At 43.2% G+C, this 22,073-nt stretch overlaps 1 protein-coding gene across 4 annotated transcripts in view; it reads right to left on the bottom strand.

The window, feature by feature from the left end:
* USP34 (ubiquitin specific peptidase 34) overlaps positions 1–22,073 on the bottom strand; it is a 281,740-nt gene that overhangs the window by 234,228 nt on the left and 25,439 nt on the right. For all 4 annotated transcript variants that reach the window (XM_024242030.3, XM_054547514.2, XM_054547516.2 and 1 more), the window contains exon 2: positions 150–237. In XM_024242030.3, coding sequence (XP_024097798.2) covers positions 150–237 — 88 coding nt within the window. The remainder of the gene's footprint in view (positions 1–149; positions 238–22,073) is intronic.

Genomic DNA, 22,073 nt, shown 5'->3' with positions numbered 1-22,073 from the left:
GAGTAAAGATTTAATAAATATTGACAAACTGTCATTTAGTAACTAATGGTATCTAACCCAACACCCTAAAAAGAAAATATGACAATAAAAATGGCAACTTATAACGCAACTCACAAAAATTAGTCTTTGAAATACCTAAAGATGCATACCTCTGTGTCCAGGAATTGATATAAGTAAATATTTTGAGAGTATGTTCCTTTCTGAGCTGCAGTCCATCACCACCTTCTACATCTGATACTGAAATAAAAAAGAAATTTTAAAATTATGAATAATGCTAAACCAATATTAAAGCCAATAGTTCAAAATAAAGCCAAGAGTTACAAATGCAAACATTTCAGATAATCATTCTTTTGCTTCCAAATAAAATAAGTCTACTTTTAATTAATAACTCATATGAGCTTAAGAACAGATTTTTGACAGATGTAAGGGGTGGGGGGGCAGTGAGACTTTGCCACTTATTCTGGGATTGTCTCTCATCTCCAAAACCAGCCTTCCGTTGTGATGCTGAGGCTGAGACCATGAAATCTACATTTTTCATTTCCAGCTGTCTTCCTGTTAAGATCTTGTTCCTCCAGTGCCTATAGGGTACTAGAAGAAGGCAGGAGGAGAGACCAAGGACCTGTCAGCCTGCTGTATCTGAAAGCAGCAGCACTGATTCCAGCCTCCAGCTTAGTATTCCAAGAACCAGTCTCATGGTACTCCTCTCAGAGGTATCAGCAGTAGCCACAGAGCATACCTTCCTTGAAGTCATAGCTTCCTTCACATGGCGTTCCTCTTTAGATATGAGGAAGCTTGAGAACATTCAGTTCTCATTAAAAGACCATTTCCCAAAATAATAAAAATTGAACATAACCATTCTCATAATTCCATCATTTTAATGCCTTTTACCTTCTTTGGCTGGTCCACACAGCTTTACAAAGTAGAAAACATAAGGGTCTTTGAAGCCACTAAACCAATTATTATGTATGTACAAGAAAGCATTTTTGAGGCTTATCAGCTTTTTTACTGTTTCTTTATATATTGCTAGTGTCTTCTCTTTAATCCCAAGAAATCTTGCCTGGATCACTGTATCACATTAATGTGAGGAGGGGAAATCCCCTAAAAAGCAGTAAGATGTCCCACTATACCAATAACTTTCCTGTACCAAATATATATGAGGTTAGTTTACATTTAAAACACACACACACACACCTTCTACTTAATCAGACTATATACACAATGTTGAGACTTACAGCACACTTCCTCAATTCAGCTCCAGAAATGCTGGTAAGCTGAACTAGGAGGTTGGAAGATTCCTCTCTGGTAATACTGATTAACCAAGAAGGGGTTTAAAAAAAAATAACCTTGGCCTAGGAGAAAAGGAAAAGGCATAAGGCCAAAATATATGTAAAACAGTCACAAGGTAATAACACCTACACCCAAGACCAGGCTTTTGGGACCTAGATCACATCTGAGGCCCTGGAAGCCGAAGACACTACTGACCATCAGGGAGAAGACTTGGGCAACAAAGCTTAGCAACTAGGACAGAATAAGATATAGTGGGGGCCTAAGATGAAGCAACCACTAAAAACAACCTCTTGCATTGTATGATTTACAACAAGGTGAAGAAGGGATCACAGTACGCCATGCCAGTTTTCCTTCCCCAGCCATAACAGTGCCTAAAAACAGAGGGAAGAGTGGCTACAACCATCATATCCTTCTCTAACAAAAAACACACACGGCACACATTCTGAAAAAAAGTTTGTGTGGTCAGAAAACCATCCTCATCAGAGGACCACCTGGCAGCCTAGCTGCTAACCAACAAAAACTTTCCAACTCATTCCATCCAACCCAGAACCAGAAAGGCAAGGGAAGTACATTTCATCAGAGTAGAGTTCTCCAAACACACAGCTATCATCATACTCAATGGTGAAAGCCCAAAAGCTTTTCCTCTAAGATTAGGACCAAGATAAAGTGGCCACTTTCACAACTTCTATTCAACACAGTATTAGAAATTCTAGTCAGAGCAATTCAATGAGGAAAAAAATAGAAAAAAGTCAAGTCACCTCTGTCCGCAGATAACACGAACCAACAGAAAACCCTAAGGATTACACAAGAAGAACTGTTAGAACTAATAGCCTGTAATCCCAGCACTTTGGAAGGCCAAGGCAGGCAGATTGCTTGAGCTTAGGAGGTCAAGACCAGCCTGAGCAGCACAGTGAAACCCCATCTCTACGAAAAATATAAACAATTAGCCAGGCACAGTGGTGCACACCTCTGGTCCCAGCTACTGAGAAGGCTGAGGTGGAAGGATCACTTGAACCTGGAAGGTTAAGGCTGCAGTGAGCCAAAAAAAATCAGTGGCTCCCATTAAACTGCAGTTTGGATTTCACCATTCCAACCTGGGTAACAGAGTGAGACCCCCTCTCAAAAACAAACAAAAAATAAGTGAATTCAACAAAGTTACAGGATACAAATTCAAAACACAAAAATCAGACATACTTTTGTCTTTTTAAATTTTTGGTTTTTTGAGACAGTCTCACCCTTCTGCCCAGGTTAGAGTGCAGTGGCACAATCTTGGCTCACTGCAACCTCTGCCTCCCAGGTTCAAGCTATTCTCCTGCCTCAGCCTCCTGAGTAGCTGGGATTACAGGTGCCCACCACCACGCCTGGCTAGTTTTTGTATTTTGTAGAGATGGAGTTTCACCATGATGGCCAGGCTGGTCTCGAACTCCTGATCAAAAGCGATCCGCCCGCCTCAGCCTCCCAAAGTGCTGGGATTACAGGTCAGATGCATTTCTAATACACTAACAATGAACAATTTAAAACGGAAATATAAAAAAAAATCCATTTGCATCAGCATCAAAAAGAAAAATGAAACAAGGAGGCAAAAGACTTGTTAACAATGAAAACTACAAAATGTTGCTAAAAGGAATTAAAGAAGATGTACATAAATGGGAAGAAATCCCAAATTCATGGGTTGGAAGACAGTATATTGTTAAATATCGACACCACCCAAGTTGATTTATGAATTAAAAGCAATCACTATCAAAATCCCCAGTGAGGCCCAACAGCTCACACCTCCGATCCTAGTGCTTTGGTAGGTCGAGGCAGGAAGACTGCTTGAGGCCTGGAATTCAAGACCAGCCTGGGCAACACAGCAACGCACCATCTCTAAAAATATGTATATTTTTAAAAATTAGCCAGGCATGGTGGCACACGCCTATAGTTCTAGCTACTCAGGACACTAAGGATAAGGTGGGAGAATGGCTTGAGACCAGAAGTTCAATGCTATAGTGAGATATGATCATGCCACTGCACTCCAGCATGTGTGCAGACATGTTTTAAGAGACAGGGCAAGATCCTGTCTCTTAAAAAACAAACAACAAAATAAATAAATGTTCACGAGTTATGTGGAACTGGAACCACTGTGTACTCTTGCTGGGCATATAAAATGTTACAGCTGCTATGGAAAACAGTATGACAGTTTCTTGAAAAATCAGAAACAGAATTACCATATGATCCAGCAATCCCACTGGTGAGCATATATACTGAAATGAATTGAAAGCATCATCTCCAAGAGATCTTTGCTCTCTTGGACCTCTACTATACAGTGTATAAATATTCCATTGCTCGTAGGCTACAAACCTGTATGGCATGTAACTGTACTGAACACTCTAGGCAATCATAACACAATGGTAAGTATTTGCATATCTAAACATATTTAAGCACAGAAAAGGTACAGTAAAAATTATAACCTTAGGACCACTGTCCTACACTAGGTCCATCATTGACCAAAACATCGTTACTCGGTGCATGACTGTACTTGTACAATTCAACTGGTATGAGGTATTTAAAGTAGCCAAATTCACAGAAACAAAGGAGAAGGGTGGTTGCCCAGAAATGGGTTTCAGTTTTGTTACATGAAAAAGTTCTAGAGATTTGTTGCACGACAATGTTAACACTTCTAACACTACTCAACTGTATACATAAAAATGATTAAGAAAAGAAATTTTTCGCTCATGTCTGTAATCCCAACACTTTGCGAGGCCAAGGCAAGAGGATCGCTTGAGCCCAAGAGGTCAACAGCAGCCAGGGTAACATGGCGAGACCCCTTCTCTATTTAAGAAAAAAAAAAAAAAAACCAGTAAATTTTATGTTCTATATTTTTTTTTTACCACAATTAAAAATTTTTGCAATTTTTTAAAGGAGTTAGGGAAATCCAAACTGCAGTTTAATGGAAGCCACTGAATTTTTTTTGAAAGGGAATCTCACTCTGTCCCCCAGGGTAGAGTGCAATAGTGCAATCTCGGCTCACTGCAACCTCCACCTCCCAGGTTCAAGTGATTCTCCTGCTGAGTAGCTGGGATTACAGGCATGTACCACCATGCCCGGCTAATTTTTGTATTTTTAGTAGAGGCAGGGTTTCACCACGTTGGCCAGACTGGTCTCAAACTCCTGACCTCATGATCCACCCGCCTCGGCCTCCTGGGATTACAGGTGTGGCCCACTGCACCCAGCTGCCATTTTTTAGACTGAAAACAGGTGGGAGGCAGAGCAAGACTAGAAAGGCTCCACTGATCATGTACATGCCCCTGCCAACAAGGATACGAAATTAAGATCTACATAGAAAAAACACCTTCATAAAAAACAAAAATCAGGTGAGTACTCACAGTACCTGGTTTTAACTGCATATCACTGAAGGGAGAAACAATAGTCCTCAATTAGCAACTACACACACTTCCTGTTCCCCCATCCAGCAGCAAAGGCCTGGTGCCTAGAGCCTCTCGGTGCTGAGGGAGGGAGAACACAGCAATTGCAAGCCATTGAACTCAGTGCTGTCCTGTGAGAGCAGAAACGAAAACCAGACCAAACTCAGGTGACACCCACCCAGGGAGGGAGCATTTAAACCAGCCCTAAAGCAGAGGGCAACTGCTGATCCCAGGAGTCCCAACTTGAGTTCCCACCAGCCTCACCATGGAGGGCTACAGCACTCCATGTTTCCAAGTAAACTTTTTGGCAGTCTAAGCCGTAAGGACTACAACTCTTATCCGATTCTTTGTAATGAATGAACTGGGCACCAAGACAGTAGAGGTGGTGGGAAGGGGGACGGGAAGCAGGGAATGAGACATACTGAGACACCAAGACGGGGCAGCCAATGAAGTGCTGGCATCACCCCTTCCCCTAGACAGGCTGCACAGCTCAGGGCTCCAAGAAAGATGCCTTCCTCCTGTTTGAGGAGAGAAGGAAGAGTGGGGGGGACTCTGTCTTGCATCTTGGATACCAGCTCAGCCACAGCAAGATAGGGCACCGCTCAGAGTCATGAGGTCCCCTGTTCAGGGCCCTAGCTCCCAGACATTTCTACACACACCCTGGGCCAGAAGACAGGACCTGACAGCATTCATCACCTAACTGAAGAGCCTTGGGCCCTGAATAACCAGTAGCGATATCCAAGTACTACATTGAGGGCCTCAGGTGAGCCTGAGACTTGCTGGCTTCAGTGAGATTCAGCACATTACCAGCTGTGGTGGCTATGGGGCAAAACTCCTACTTGAGAAAAGCTGAGGGGAAGAGTAAAGAGGACTTTGTCTTACAGCTTAGGTACTAGCACAAACACAGCAGGGTAGAGCACCAGTTGATTCTTGGGTGTCTCTAATTCTAAGACTTGACTCTTAAATGGCATTTCTGGACCTGCCCTGGGCCACAGGGGAGCCCATTGCCCTGAAGGGTGAGTCCCAAGTAACAGAGCATTCACGACGAGCTGACTTCAGAGACACTGGGCCTTAGGGAAACATCAGTGAGTCTGGCAGTACTCCTTGCGGCCTGGGGGTGGCGGTGGCTACGAGGTGAGGTGGAAATGGGAAAAAGAGTGAGAAGTACCAGTCCTGTGGTTTGAATGCCAGCTCAGCCACAATACGAGAGTATTGCTCTAGTCCCTTAACTCCCAGACAACACTTCTGGACCCACCTGGGGTCTAGAAATCTTGCTGCCCTGAAGGAAGGATGCAGGTCTGGCTGGCTTTGCCAACTGCTGACTGCACAGCATCAGGGCCTTCAGCAAACATGTGAGATAGCCAGAGTGCAGTTACAGCAGGCCTTGGGTGAGACCCAGCATAGTCCTAATTTCAAGACTGACCCAGCACAGTCATGGTGGCCACAGGGGTGCTTGTGTCACTCACTCCAACCCCAGCTTTAGGTGGCTCAGGACAGCGAGACCGTGTGTTTGGAAGAAAGTAAGGAAAGAGAACAAGAGTCTCCACCTGGTAATCCACAAATTACCCAGATCTTGTCCAAATCCATCAAAGTGGTACCTGTATGAGTCTGCAAGAACCACAGAATTACTGGGCTTGGGGTATCCCTAAAGCAGATACAGCTTAGATCACAATACCCAAGTTCTTTTTTTTTTTTTTTTTTTTTTTGAGATGGAGTCACCCAGGCTGAAGTGCAGTGGCGCGATCTCGGCTTACTACAAGCTCCGCCTCCCGGGTTTACGCCATTCTCCTGTCTCAGCCTCTTGAATAGCTGGGACTACAGGTGCCCGCCACCACGCCCGGCTAATTTTTTTTGTATTTTTAGTAGAGACGGGGTTTCACCATGTTAGCCAGGATAGTCTCGATCTCCTGACCTCATGATCCGCCCGCCTCGGCCTCCCAAAGTGCTGGGATTACAGGCGTGAGCCACTGCACCTGGCCCTAAGTTCTTTCAAATATCTAGAAAGCCTTCCCAAGAAGGACAGCTTCAAATAAGGCCAGACAGTGAAGACTACAATAAACACCTAACTCTTCAACGCCACTCAAGAACATCTACTAGCATCAACCCCACCCAGGAAAACATGACCTCACCAAATGAACTAAATAAGGCATCAGGGACCAATCCTGGAGAAACAGATACATAACCTTTCAGATAAGGAATTCAAAATAGCCGTGCTGAGGAAACTCAAAGAAATTCAAGATAACACAGAAGGAATACAGAATTCTATCAGATAACTTTAACAAAGATTAAAACATGTAAGAAGACTCCAGCAGAAATTCTGGAGCTGAAAAATGCAATTGGCATACTAAAGAATGTATTAGTCTTTTGCAGCAGAATTGATGACAGAGAATTAAGAATTAGTGAGTTCAAACACAGGCTATTTGAAAACACACAAGTCAGAGGAGAAAAAAGAAAAAGGAATTTCTAAAAATGAAGTATGCCTACGGGATCTAGAAAATAGCCTCAAAAGGGCAAATCTAAAGAGTCTTTGGTGGCCAGGCGCAGTGGCTCACGCCTGCAATCCCAGCACTTTGGGAGGTTGAGGCAGGCAGATCACCTGAGGTCAGGAGTTTGAGACCAGCCTGGCCAACATGGTGAAACCCCGTCTCTACTAAAAACACAAAAAAACTAGCCGGGTATGGTGGCGTGTGCCTGTAGTCCCAGCTACTTGGGAGGCTGAGGCAGGAGAATCGCTTGAACCTGGGAGGCAGGGGTTGCAGTGAGCCAAGATTGCGCCACTGCCCTCCAGCCTGAGCAACAAGAGCAAAACTCCATCACAAAAAAAAAAAACAAACTCCCAAATCTTAAATGAATAAAGGCAAAAATGTTATTTTTGAGTACGAGTTCCTAATGATTCTCAAAAAAAAAAAAGTGATCACCTTTGCAAATGTTAAATCAGTCATTGAAAACTGGTTAACAAAGGGAGAAATCAGCTATTTATCCTGACTTTGACGTAAAAATAGCAAATAAAAGTAATGAAACAGGTAATAAAAGCAAGTTTCTCCTGATACAGAAAGTCCACCTAATCAAAGAAAAAAGTGACAGGATTAGTTTTGTAACTGTTAATGTAATAAAAGCCCTAGGCAATGGCTGCTTGCTAACTATGACATTAAGTGGCACTCCAACCAACCCCATGGAAGAACACAACACAACCTATAAAACAGTCTTGCCAAGAAATTTAACCTGAATCTGATCAAGCCTCTAGATCTAGTAATAAAAGTATGGAAATACAAAAGACAAAGCATAATAATTGCACAAGGATAAAATCTGCAAAATCCAGATGAGAAATCGTATGCACTAAATAAGCCATGGAACGAGCAGTTTCTGTAACAAAAAGGCAGAAAGAGGGGAACCTAGAAATTAAAACAGACTTAGGAAAAAAATAAGCTATGCCGATTCAGAGGTAACTCCTAGGAAGTGAGGCTTGAAAATAGAGAGAGAAAAGAATTATGTATTGAAACACTAACAATATGTATTGAAACACTAACAATAACCAACAGAGATATCAGTGGCTACAAACTACAGGGCGGTTTAAAATTTAAAATAACAAAAAACAGACCATGGCCAGGGGTAGCAGCTCACGCCTGTAATCACAGCACTTTGGGAGGCCAACACAAGATTTGCTTGGGCCCAGGTGTTTCAGACCAGCCTGGGCAACGGAGCGAGAACCCACCGTTTTTCAATAAAAAAAAAAAAAAAAAAGGAATGTAGTGACATTTTCCTGTAATCCCAGAACTTTGAGCGGCCAAGGTGGGCAGATGGCTTGAATTCAGGCGTTCAAGACCAGCCTGGATAACATCGCAAAACCCCATCTCTACAAAAAAAAAGACAAAAATTAGCTGGGCATAATATCCCATACCTATAGTCTTAGCTACTCAGGAAGCTGAGGTGGGCGGACAGCTCGAGCCCCAGGAGGTCAAGGCTACAGTGAGCCAAGATCATGCCACTGCACTCCAGCCTGGGCGACAGAGTAAGAACCTGTCTCATAAATACATAAACAAACAAAGCTGGGCACAGTGGTGTGTGTCTCTAGTTCCAACTACTCAGGAGGCTGAGGTGAGAGGATTGTGTGAGCTCAAGAGTTCTACGCCAGCCTGGGCAACACAGCAAGACCCCATCTTTAAAAATAAAATTTTAAAATGTTAAATGGTTATTTTAATATATTTAAATATATACAGATAATATATAACACCTGGATTTACTTCAAACTAATCCAGTGGGTGGGAGGAAGAAAATGGATAAGGCAAGGTGAAAAAAAAACTACCCATGAGTTGGTAAATGTTGACTGGGTGATGGGTACTTAAGTATTCATTGCCCATAAACTTTCCCACTTCTGCACATGACTCTAGAGATCTAAAACTTTCTACAATGACCAGAGAACCAAAAACCAAGACCACATACCACACAGCCAGAAACAAGGGTGAAAATAAGAGAACAATAATACAGAGGATTAAGATATTAGTTACAATAGGTAATACATTCAAGATATTAGATAAGCTGAAGAATTCCAGCAAAGTTATGAATATTAAAAAAAGAATCAGGGAGACTGACTAGAGACACCTAGCATTCATCCTACACACAAGAAAGGACAAAGGTTAACAAATAAACAGCTAAGATCTGACAGGTGTGTCAGAGAGACCATCTGAGTGCAGTTGCGGAATGGAGACACACCTATTGGTGACAAAGTCCAGGAAGGCAGTATGGAAGCATCCAGCCTCTGCAGCCCCATCTCCCCTTGCCCAGATGGGATTTGCCTGCAGTCAGCAGGGACTTCCTGATGCAGGGAAAAAGCAAGCAGAAGATCCCTCACCAGCACTCCCATTACCACCACAAACACCTACAATCCTTACAAGAGGCAAATCCGGCCAGGTGCGGTGGCTCATACCTGTAATCCCAACACTTTGAGGAGCTGAGGCAGGTGGATCACTTGAGGTCATGAGTTCAAGACCACCCTGGCCAAGAAGCTGAAATCCCATCTCTACTAAAAATATAAAAATTAGCCGGGCGTGGTGGTGGGTGCCTGTAATCCCAGCTACTGAGGAGGCTGAGGCAGGAGAATCACTTGAACCCAGGAGGCAGAGGTTGCAGTGAGCCAAGATCATGCCACTTCACTACAGCCTGGGCAACAGAGTGAGACTCCATCTCAAAAACTATAAATAAAACAAAAAGGAGAATCCCACAGTCCTTGCAAGCCCTGAGCCCAATTTAGAGAACTGCTGGAAATCCATACAGCTGCACTGCCCAAATTAGGAGCACAAGGAATGCGCTCCCCAACCCCCACCTACCCACAGTGAAACAAGCTGTGGCAATGCAACACCATCTTGAAACCAGAGCCACCTCTGGAGTGCACCCTCTAGGGGCCAGCAGCCACTACACCTCCGCACTGCACCTCTGCAGCACTTCAGCTCCATCTTCATCACACCAAGGCCACACAGGTGAATGAATGCCACAACCATAGCTGCAACTTTGGTCCCGCACAGCAGGGAAAACCAACTCCCACAACCAGACCACACTTCAAGCCAAAGGAAGAGTCTGACAGTCCCATCCAGGACAAACCTGCCCATAAGCCAACCAAGCCACTATAAGCTCTCTCCAAAGTAGGGGAGGCCCGCAAGCCAAAGAGCATGTGATACACCCCCAGGTTAGTGAAGCAGCCATGCACCCTCACTCAGTGCCTAAGAAAAAGGCTCCTAGCACCTCTGCCCCATGTAGACGTGCTTCTGGCCTCCCCAATGGCCCTGCGCCCCCAATAAGGGCCTCAGAAACATTACCACAGGTTTTCCCTGATGGGCATCCCCCCCAGGCCAACCAGGCAGCCAAGAGCCCACATCCCAGTCCTAAGAAACAGCCCAATGGGCAACCCCTGACAGACACACTTAGGCTGGCTGAGCAGTTGTGCACCTGTGTCCCAGACCTGAGAAACCATGGGCCACTCCTGGCAGGCACAACACCAAGCCAACTGAGCAACCACATGCCTGTGCTCCTGGCCAGAGTAACAGTCCTGCGGCTTCAACCCCAGCAAGCCAGACCCCAAGTTGGCCAACTCACCATATGCGTACATGTGTCCCTGACTTGAGAAACAGCCCAATGAGCCAACCCCCCTGGCAAAGCTGCACCATACACTCCCTCATCGTAGGCTGCTGAGAAACTCTCAAACGTCACTAGTACAGATTACAGATGAAGAAACTACATGGAGACTACATTACTGTGTCCACATAGAACCAAGGCCAACACACTCCACTAATCTAAGATCCACTTATATAAATTAAGTCTTTCCCTATAAAATTTACTCCATAAAATTGAAAGGGGGGGGTTTCCAACAATGTGCAGAAACAATGTAGAGAAATCAACAGAGAAAAAAGAAACATGACATCTTCAAAGGAAAACACTAATTCTCCAGTAATAGACCCCAATCATAAAGAAATATATAAAATGCCAGAAAAAGAACTCAAAATAACAATCTTAAGGAAACTCAGGAGGTACAAGGGAATACAGGTAAGAATTTTAATGAAATAAGGAAAATAATTCATGATTTTAATGAGAAATTCAACAAAGAGGCCAGGCACAGCAGCTCACACCTATAATGTCAGCACTTTGGGAGGCCAAGGCAGGCGGATTGCTTAAGGCCAGGAATTCAAAACCAGCCTGGGCAACGTGGTGAGACCCCATCTCTACAAAAAATATAAAAATTAGCCGGGCATGGTGGTGCATGCTTATAGTTCCAGCTACTCAGAGGCTGAGGTGGGAGAATCACCTGAGCCCAGGAAGTCAAGGCTGCAATAAGCTTTAATTGTGCCACTGTGTTCTATCTAGCTTGGGCAACAGAGTGAGACCTTGTCTCAAAAAAAAAAAAAAAAAAAAAAAAACTCTAAAAGCAGCAAAAGAAAAGCATCAAGTCACACGTAAAAGTATCTCCATTAGACTAACAGACTTCTCAGCAGAATCCTTACAGGCAAGGAGTGAATGGGATTAACAGATTTAAAGTACTAAAAGAAAAACAAAAAAACAGCTAATCAAGATTATACCTAGCAAAGCTGTCCTGCAGAAATGCAGGAGAAATAAACCTTCACAAACAAAGAAAAATTGAGGCAATACTCATCAGTAGATTGCCTTATAAGAAATGCTCAAGACTTTCACATCTGGAAGAGCAAGCAAGGAACAAAGGATATATAATGTAATCACTAAAAAAAAATCAATAAAATGGCAGGAGTAAGTCCTCACCTATCAATAATATATTGAGCATAAATGATTTAAATTCCCTTATTTAAAAGTTATACATTGGCCATGCACAGTGGCTCATGCCTGTAATCCCAGCACTTTGGGAGGCCACGACGGGCAGATCAGTTGAGGTCAGGAAGACCAGGTCTCGAGACCAGCCTGGCCAATACAGTAAAACCTCGTCTCTACTAAAATACAAAAATGAGCCGGGCATGGTGGCGTGCACCTGTAATCCCAGCTACTCGGGAGGTTGAGGCAGGAGAATCGCTTGAACCTGGGAGGCAGAAGTTGCAGTAAACCAAGATCACCCCATTGCACTCCAGCTTGGGTGACAAAGTGAGACACCATCTCAAAAAAATAAATAAAAGATACAAGTTATAGACTGAACAACAACAAAAAAATTCAACAATATGCTGTCAACAAGATACTAACTTCATCTTTAAAGTCACCCACAGAGCCCGGCCAACATGACAAAACCCCGTCTGTACTAAAAATACAAAAAAATTGGCTGGGCGCAGTGGCTCATGCCTGTAGTAATCTCAGCTACTTGAGAATTTGAGGCACGAGAATCGCTTGAACCTGGGAGGAAGAGGTTGCAGTGAGTCAAGATTGTGCCACTCTGCCCCAACAAAATGAAGTCACACATAGACTAAAAGTGAAAGGACGGAAAAAGACATTCCATGTAAACAGAAACCAAAAGTGAGCTGGGGTAGCTTTACATATATCAGACAAAACAGACTTCAAGCCAAAAGTTGTACAAGGATACAAAGAAAGACACTATATAATAAAGGCATCAATTCAGTAAGGGGATATAAGAATTGTAAATACATACGCAACCAACACCAGAGGACCCAGATATACAACATAATTAGATCTAACGGGAGAGACAGACCCCAATATAATAATAGTTGGGGACTTCAACAGCATTGGACAGATCATCTAGACAGAATATAATACAGAAACACAGTTTTCAACTGCATCATAGACCAAATGAAACCAACAGCTATTTACAGAACATTTCACCCAATAGCAGCAGAATACACATTTTTATAGCAGCACATGAAACATTCTCCAGAACTGACCATATTTTAGGACATAAAACAAGTCTCAATCAAATTTTAAAATAACAGAAAAAATCATGTCAACTATCTTCTCAGACCACAATGGAATAAAAACAGAAATCAATACAAGAGAAATGCTGGAAACTATACAAATACATGGAAATTAAACAACATGCTCCTGAATGACCACTGGGTCAATGAAGAAATTAAGATGGAAATAAAATAATGTCTTGAAACAAATGAAAATGCAAACACAACACGCCAAAGCCTGTGGGATACAGCAAAAGCAGTGCATTGCTAAGAGGGAAGTTTATAGCAATAAATGCCTATGCCAAGAAACTGGAAAGATTTCAAACAACCAATGATGCATCTCAAGGAACCAAAAAGAACAAACCCAAAATTAAACAAAGATCAATAAAGATCAGAGCTGAAATAAACAAAATTGAGACTAAAACAAATTACAGGAGATCAAAGATCAGAAAAAAGCTGGTCGTTTGAAAAGATAAACAAAATCAACAAACCTTTAGCTAGACTAAGGAAAAAAGAGACAAGACCCAAATAAAAGAAATCAGAAACAAAAAAGGAGACATCATAACGAATACCACAGAGGTACAAAGGATCATTAGAGACTGCTGACCAACTACACAACAATAAATTTAAAAACCTAGAGGAAATGAACAAATTCCTGAACACATACAATCTACTAAGATTGAACCAATAAGAAATAAAAAACCTGCCAGGCACGGTGGCTCACGCCTGTAATCCCAGCACTTTAGCAGGCTGAGGCAGGCAGATCACGAGGTCAGGAGTTCAAGACCAGCCTGGCCAATATGGTGAAACCCCGTCTCTAATAAAAATACAAAAAATTAGCCAGGCATGGTGGCAGGCACCTGCAGTCCCAGCTACTCGGGAGGCTGAGGCAGGAGAATGGCGTGAACCCAGGAGGCGGAGCTTGCAGTGAGCCCAGATTGTACCACTGGACTCCAGCCTGGGCAACAGAGCAAGACTCTGTCTCAAAAATAAATAAATAAATAAATAAATAAATAACCTGAACAGACCAAAAACAAGTAATGAGATTGAATCAGTAACAGCAAGTCTCCCAAGGAAAGTGCAGGACTGATGGGTTCACTGTTGAAATCTACCAAACATTTACAGATGAATGAATATCAATTCTTCTCAAGGTATTCCAAAAAATTGAAGCAAAGTTAATTCTTCCGAACTCACTCTACAAGGCCAGTATAACCTTGATACCAAAACCAGAAAAGGAAAAACAAAAAAAAAGAAAACTACATGCCAATGTCCTTGATAAACATAGACACAAAAATCCTGAACAAAATTTTGGCAAACCAAATCCAACAACACATCAAAATGTAATGACCATGATGAACTGGGATTCATCCCAGGAACACAAGGATAATTTAACATATGGAAATCAATGGATGTCATACATCTTAGCAATAGAATGAAGGACAAAAACCATAGGATCATCTCAATAGAATCAGAAAAGCATTTGATAAAATTCAACATTCATTCGTGATTAAAAAAAAACTCTAGGCCAGGCGTGGTGGCTCACACCTGTAATCCCAGCACTTTGGGAGGCTGAGGCGGGCAGATTACTTGAGGTCAGGAGTTCGAGACCAGCCTGGCCAACATGGTGAAACCCTGTTTCTACGAAAACTACAAAAATTAGCCGGGAGCTGTAATCCTAGCTACTCGGGACGCTGAGGCAGGAGAATTGCTTGAACCTGGGAGGCAGAGGTTGCAGTGAACCAAGATCATGCCACTGCACTCCATCCTGGGCGACAAGAGTGAGTCTGTCTCAAAAACAAAACAAAAACAAAAACAAAAACAAAACACTCTCAATAAATTAGGTATAAAAGGAAAGTACACCAACATAATAAAGGCCATATATGACAAACCCACAGCTATCATCTTACTCAACGAGAGAAAGATAAAAGCTTTTCCTCCAGTAACTGAACCTAGACAAGGATCTCACTCTCACCACTCTTACCCAACATACTACTGCAAGTCCTAGCCAGAGCAAGACAAAGTAGTTCTGGACATCCAAATTGGAAATGAAGAAGTCAAACTGCCCCTGTGTTTGCAGCTGCAATGACATGACCTTATACATAGTAAAACCTATGCTCCACTAAAAACAAACACACACCTCAGAACTAATAAATTCAGTAAAGTTGCAGGATACAAAATCACTATTTAAAAAAAATCAGTGATGTTTCCATATACAAACAATACACTACCTGAAAAGAAATCAAGAAGGCAATTTCATTTACAATAGCTAGGAAAAAAGCCGAACAGGAATAAATTTAACAAAAAGTGAAAGACCTAAAAACAGCTGAGTATGGTGGCTCACGCCTTTAATCCCAACACTTTGGGAGGCTGAGTTGGGATGATTACTCGAGCTCAGCAGTTCGAAACCAGCCTGGGTAACATGGCAAAACCCTGTCTCTACAAAAAATTAGCCAGGTTATGTGCCCCCTCTTCCCGCTGTGCCTCAGCTGTGTAGAGCCACTCGACCCTCACGCCCTGTGCTGGCAAGAACGCTCAGGTATGTGCACAGCTCTGATGACACCCCTCCAGCCAGTCTCTGGCTCCCTCCATGAGGATCTGTCTGCAGCACTCACACTTGGCACCATTCCGTCCGGCCATCCTGTCTCGCCTGCTGTATGTGAGCACTGGGAGGGAAGGGGCCATTTCCATTTCTTGGAAGGCCCAGTGCCTAGCACCATCCAGCTGTGTGCTGAGCAGGCGGTCAGTGAGCACCCGCAGTCAGCCCTCACCAAAAGCAGCTCTGGGTACTCAGGTTATGATATCTGACGGGGACTCCTGGGTGCTACAAGAAGGCAGCATGGCAGCCCCCGTGGAGCACAAGTGGCCCACACCTGACCTTGGCATGTTTCTAAGAGAACAGACTTGCTGACCTGTGACCCTTGCATGTGTGTCTCACCGCAGGGAGGCAGGAGGCTGTGGGCAAAGGGTGGGCCTGGAGACCTACTCAGCCACACCCTGTCACTATGTGGGTCACACACAGCTGGGTGGAGACCTCATGATGTGTGGCCCAGAGAGGTGTCTGGGTGTGGATTCTGTGGACAGGGACTGCTGCTGGGCCAACAGGGTACAGGGAGTGGAGGCTGTGGGAGGACAGGGGCATCCTAGCCTAGTGCAGGGACCCCAGGAGGGACAGTGTGGGCTCCCCAAAACAAGCTGCAAGGCCCTGGGCATCAGGCTGTTGCTTTGCAACCTCCTCCTCCCTGGTTCTGAGGGCTCACTGAGGTGCCTGCCTGAGTGCTACACAGGAAGCCAGCAGCATGGCCGTCCCTCCCTGGCACTCACCTAGGGCATCAGGGTGGGCTGCTTGAGTCCTGTGCGGCTGCGGACATCAGCCTCTTCCTCCTGGCCTCCAAACACCACCACTCTGCCATCCCACACCTCAGTTTCTCAAATTCCCTGAGGTCAAAGGGAAGTTGCAAGGGCTGCCATCCCTGCCTCCCTGGTGGCCCTGCTGTAGGATGTGCCCAGACAGGACATGAGGAGGAAGCAGGTCAATGGCTGCTGTTTGAAATGTCATGGCAGCTGTCCCCAGCTGCAAATAGTGATTGCGGCTTCCTGTTCCTCCATGGAAGGAACTTGCTCTGCTGCAGAGGGAATTCCTCTTCATACCCTTTCCCCTCCATTCTTCTTGAAAAAGTTGCCCTTTAGTTTTTAAATTAAATTAAATTTAATTTAATTTAATTTTTTTTTGAGATGGAGTTTTGCTCTTCTCGTCCAGGCTGGAATGCACTGGCACAATCTCCGCTCACTGCACCCTCCTCCTCCTGTGTTCAAGCCATTCTCCTGCCTCAGCCTACCAAGTAGCTGGGATTAAAGGCGCCCACCACCATACCCGGCTACTTTTTATATTTTTAGTAGAGATGGGGTTTCGCCATGTTGGCCAGGCTGGTCTCAAACTCCTGACCTCAGGCAATCCGCCTGCCTTGGCCTCCCAAAGTGCTGGGATTACAGGCGTGAGCCACCACACCCGGCCTACTTTTTAATTAAAAAAAAATAAATTTCGGGTGCAGTGGCTCACACCTGTAATCCCAGCACTATGGGAGGCCGAGCCGGGTGGATCATGAGGTCAGGAGATCGACACCATCCCTGGCTAACACAGTGAAACCCTGTCTCTACTAAAAATACAAAAAAATTAGCCGGGCATGGTGGCAGGTGCCTGTAGTCCCAGCTACTCGGGAGGCTGAGGCAGGAGAATGGCGTGAACCTGGGAGGCGGAGCTTGCAGTGAGCCGAGATCGTGCCACTGCACTCCAGCCTGGGCGACTGAGCGAGACGCCACCTCAAAAAAAAAAAAAAGAATTTTTTTTTTTTTTTTGACTCAGAGTCTCGCTCTGTGGCCCAGGCTAGAGTGTACTTGTGATCATAGTTCACTGTAGCCTCAAACTCCTAGGCTAGGCTCAAGTGATCCTCCTGCCTCGGCCTCCCAAAGCACTGGGATCACAGATGGGTCCCACGATACCCAGGCTCTGACCTTTGGAATTAAAGTCACCTAGGCAGGTTAAACCTCTTACATTTTCTGCCCCCCACCTCCCAGCCCCTGTAATGAGAAAGGCAGTAAATTTTGGAGCTTTCTGGAGTCCCTGCCCTTCCTGAAAAGGTGGCTGCAGAGAGACTAGAGCTGGCTGGGGGAAGATATGTCAAGAGGCCTCCTCTGGAGCCCACGGCCACACAGCTCCCAAAGCCCCAGTCTCCCTCTCTGGGGCTAGAGGTGCCCCTGTGTCCCTGTAACTTCTGCTCGGCCACCCGGCTGCCCACACTAGGGCTGCTCCTGCCACCACGCAACACGCACAGAAATGAGTTAAGTGCCAAAAAAAAAAAAAAATTAACCAGGCATCTTGATGCATGCCTGTAGTCCCAGATACTTGAGAGGGTGAGGTGGGAGAATCAACTGTGCTCAGGAGGTCAAGGCTGCGGTGAGCTGCGATGGTACTGCTGAACTACAGCCTGGGCAACAGAGAGAGAGAGACTGCATTACAAAAAAAAAAAAAAAAAAGGAAGAAATAAGAAAAGACCTAAAAATATATATTGAAAGCTGTAGTAACCAAAACAGCATGGTACTGACATAAAAACAGACACATAAACCAATGGAACAGAACAGAGTGCCCAGAAGTCAATACACGTATCTACAGTCAACTAATTTTTGACAAAGGTGCCAAGAATGCTCACTGGGGAAAGGACAGTCTCTCCAATGAATGGTGCTAGGAAAACTGGACATCCATATGCAGAACAATGAAACTATACCCTCACTACTCTACATAAAAAATCAACTCACAATGGCTCAAAGAACTAACAAAACTATAAGACTACTAGAACAAAACAGGAGAAATGCTTCAGGACATCAGTCTGGGAAAAGATTTTATGAATAAAGACTTCAAAAGCACAGGCAACAAACAACAAATGGAATTATGTCAAACTACAAAACTTCTGTATAGCAAAGGCAACAATCAACAGAGTAAAAAGACAACCTACAGAATGAGAGAAAATATACGCAAATTACTTATCTGAGGGGATTAACATCAATAATTTACAAGGAACTCAAACATCTCAACAGCAAAAAAAAAAAAAAAAAGAAAAAATCCAATTAAAAATGTGCACGCAATGTGAATAGACATTTCTCAAAGATTATATACAAATGGCCAACAAATATGTGAAAAAAATGTTGAACATCACTAACCATTAGGGAAATGCAAATCAAAACTACAATGAAGTATCTTACCCCAGTTAGGATAGCTATTATCAAAAACACAAAAAATAACAAATGCTGGCAAGGATGCACAGAAAAGGGAACTCTTATACAGTGTTACTGGGAACGTAAACTAGCACAGCCACTATAGAGAACAGTATCAAGGCTCCTCAGAAAACTACAAACACCACTACCATATGATCCAGCAATCCCACTGCTGGGCATTTATCCAAAGGAAAGGAAAACATTTTATCAGAGACATCTGCATTCCCATGATTACAGCACTATTCACAGCAGCCAAGATACAAAATCAACCTAGGTGTTCAACAATAGATGAATGGATAAACAAAATGTGGTGTGTGTACACACACACACACACACACACACACACAGAGGAATATTACACATCCATAAAAAATAATGAAATCCTGTCATTTGCAGCAACATACATGGAACTGGAGGACATTATCTTATGTGAAATAAGCCAGGAGCAGAAAGTTAAACACCACAGGTTCTTACTCATATGTGGAAGCTAAGAAAAGGTTCATCTCATATAAGTAAAAAGTAGAACAGAGGATACAAGAGGGTGGAAAGAACAGGGGAAACGGAAGAATAGGGAGAGATTTGTGAAAGGATACAAAATTACAGCTAGATAGGAGGAATAAGTTCCAGTGTTCTATATAACTGTGGAATGACTACAGTTAACAATAATACATTATATAGATTCAAATAGCTACAAAAAGGCCACAGAAGGTTCCCAATGCAAGAAAAGATAAATGTTTGAGATGAATACACTAATTACCCTGATCTGACCACTACATATTATAGGTATCAACATATCACTGTATGATGAAATCTTGCATAAAAAAATCACTACATATCCCATAAACACGTACAATTATTATATGTCAATTAAAATAAATGTTTTTTTAAAAAGCTATCTTCCTGCCAGATGTGTTTAAAAAAAAAAGCTATCAAGACATGAAAATACATAAAGAACATTTAAATTCCTATTACTAAGTGAAAGAAACCAATCTTAACTGGCAACATACTGTATGATTTCAACTATATGATGTACTAGGAAAGGCAGAACTAAGGAGACAGTAAAAAGATCACCAGTTGCCAGTGGTTAGTGGGGAGGAAGGAATGAATAGGCAGAGCACACAGGATTTTAGGGTAGTGAAACTACTTTGTACGACACTGTACTGGTGGATATGTTATTACACATTTGTCAAACCCCAACAGTGAACCCTAATGTGGACTGTGGACTTTGAGTCATAATGATATGTTAATGTAGATTCACCAAGTGTAACAAATGTACCACCTACTCTGGTGTCAGATGTTGATAACTGAGGAGGCTTCGTGTGTGGGGAGTCAGGTGGCATACGGGAAATATCTGCACCTTCTGTTCAATTTTGGTGTGAACTAAAAACTGCTCTAAAAAAATAATGCTGACCAGGCAAGGTGGCTCATGCCTGTAACCCTAGCACTCTGGAAGGCGAAAGCAGGACTGCTTCAGCGTGGGCAACATAGGGAGACTTCATTGCTAAAAATATAAATAAATAAAATTGTAGGTATGGTGGCGCATGCCTGTAGTCCCAGCTACTCAGGAGGCTGAGGTGGGAGGATCACTTGGGCCCAGAAGGTCAAGATGACAAGATTCTGCCACTGCACTCCAGCCTGGGTAACAGAGCAAAACCCTGTCTCAAAAATAAAATCTATTAAAAAGAAAAAACTCAAAAGCCTAAAAATTAAAATATACAATAATAGAAATTAAATTTGATAGATGGCTTTAATACAGATTAAACATGACTGAGGAATCAAAAAAGATGGGTCAAAGAAAATATCCAGACTGCAGTATGAAGACACAAAAGCCAAAAGGATGAAAAATATAGAAGAAAGCAAAAGAGAGAAGGAAGATCAAAAGGTGATGAAAGACAGACTGAGGCAGGGACTACATTTGAAAAAATAATGGCTAAGTACTTCTAAAATAAATTTTTTAAAAACTCACATTCAAGAAGCACTATGAATCCCAATAAATACAAAATCAGATGCGGACTTGTCATAGTTAACTACTGAAGACAAAAAACAAAGAAAATCTTAAAACTGAGCAAATGATGCACATTAAAAGGCTAGGGTGGGAGGGCCAGCTTTTTCACGGGCTACCTGAATGACATGCCTAGTCAAACAAATCCCCTGAGCCCTATGCAAATCAGACATCGCCTCCTCCAGCCTCTGCATATATACCTGGCAGGTGTCCACCGCATGTGGAGACCTCCTCTTTTGGCTTTGGAGCACTCCCTCCCTCTGTCTCTGTACGGGGGAGCCTCTTCCTTCTGCCTTATCTTTTCTTTCTTGCCTATTAAACTCTGCTCCTTAACACCAAAAAAAAAAAAAACTGAGCAAATGAGGAAAAAACTTATCTTCAAAGAAGTAACAGTAAAACTGATGGCTGACTTCTCTGTATAAACAATGGAAGCCAGGGGACAATGGAATGGTTGGTTTGAAGAAGCAATAGTAACCGCCAACTTGTAATTCACTATCCTACTTCAGTGTTAGTCTAAAAATGAACTTTAGAAAACAAGCAAACATTGAAAAAAAAATTGTCAACAGCAGAACCACACTAAACACACACAAAAAAAATTCTAAGAGAAAAAATTGTCAACAGCAGAACCACACTAAAAAAAAAAAAAAAAAAAAAAAAAAATGCTGGCTGGGCGCGGTGGCTCACACTTGTAATCCCAGCACTTTGGGAGGCCGAGGCGGGCAGATCACGAGGTCAGGAGATCGAGACCATCCTGGCTAACACAGTGAAACCCCGTCTCTACGAAAAATACAAAAAATTAGCGGGGCGTGGTGGCAGGCACCTGTAGTCCCAGCTACTCAGGAGGCTGAGGCAGGAGAATGGCATGAACCTGGGAGGCAGAGTTTGCAGTGAGCCGAGATCGTGCCACTGCACTCCAGCCTGGGCAACAGACCGAGACTCTGTCTCAAAAAAAAAAAAAAAAAAAAAAAAAAAAAAAAAAAAAAAAAAAATTGCTAAGAGAAAAATGATCCCGGATGAAAGCCAGGAGACACAAAAAAGAAGAGCAACAGAACGAGTAAATGTGGGTAAATCTAAATTAACATAAACTGTATAAAATAATAATAATGTCTTACAGGACAGGCACAGTGGCCCATGCCTGTAATCCCAGCACTTTGGGAGGCCAAGGCAAGCAGATCACGAGGTCAGGAGTTCAAGACCAGCCTGACACCCCGTCTCTATTTTTAAAAATACAAAAAATTAGCCAGGCGTGGTGGTATGCACCTGTAA

The sequence above is a fragment of the Pongo abelii genome, chromosome 12 (assembly GCF_028885655.2).
Source record: "Pongo abelii isolate AG06213 chromosome 12, NHGRI_mPonAbe1-v2.0_pri, whole genome shotgun sequence".
Lineage (NCBI taxonomy): Eukaryota > Metazoa > Chordata > Mammalia > Primates > Hominidae > Pongo > Pongo abelii.
Note: the sequence above shows the minus strand (reverse complement) of the source record. Positions and strands in the feature narration are given on the sequence as shown.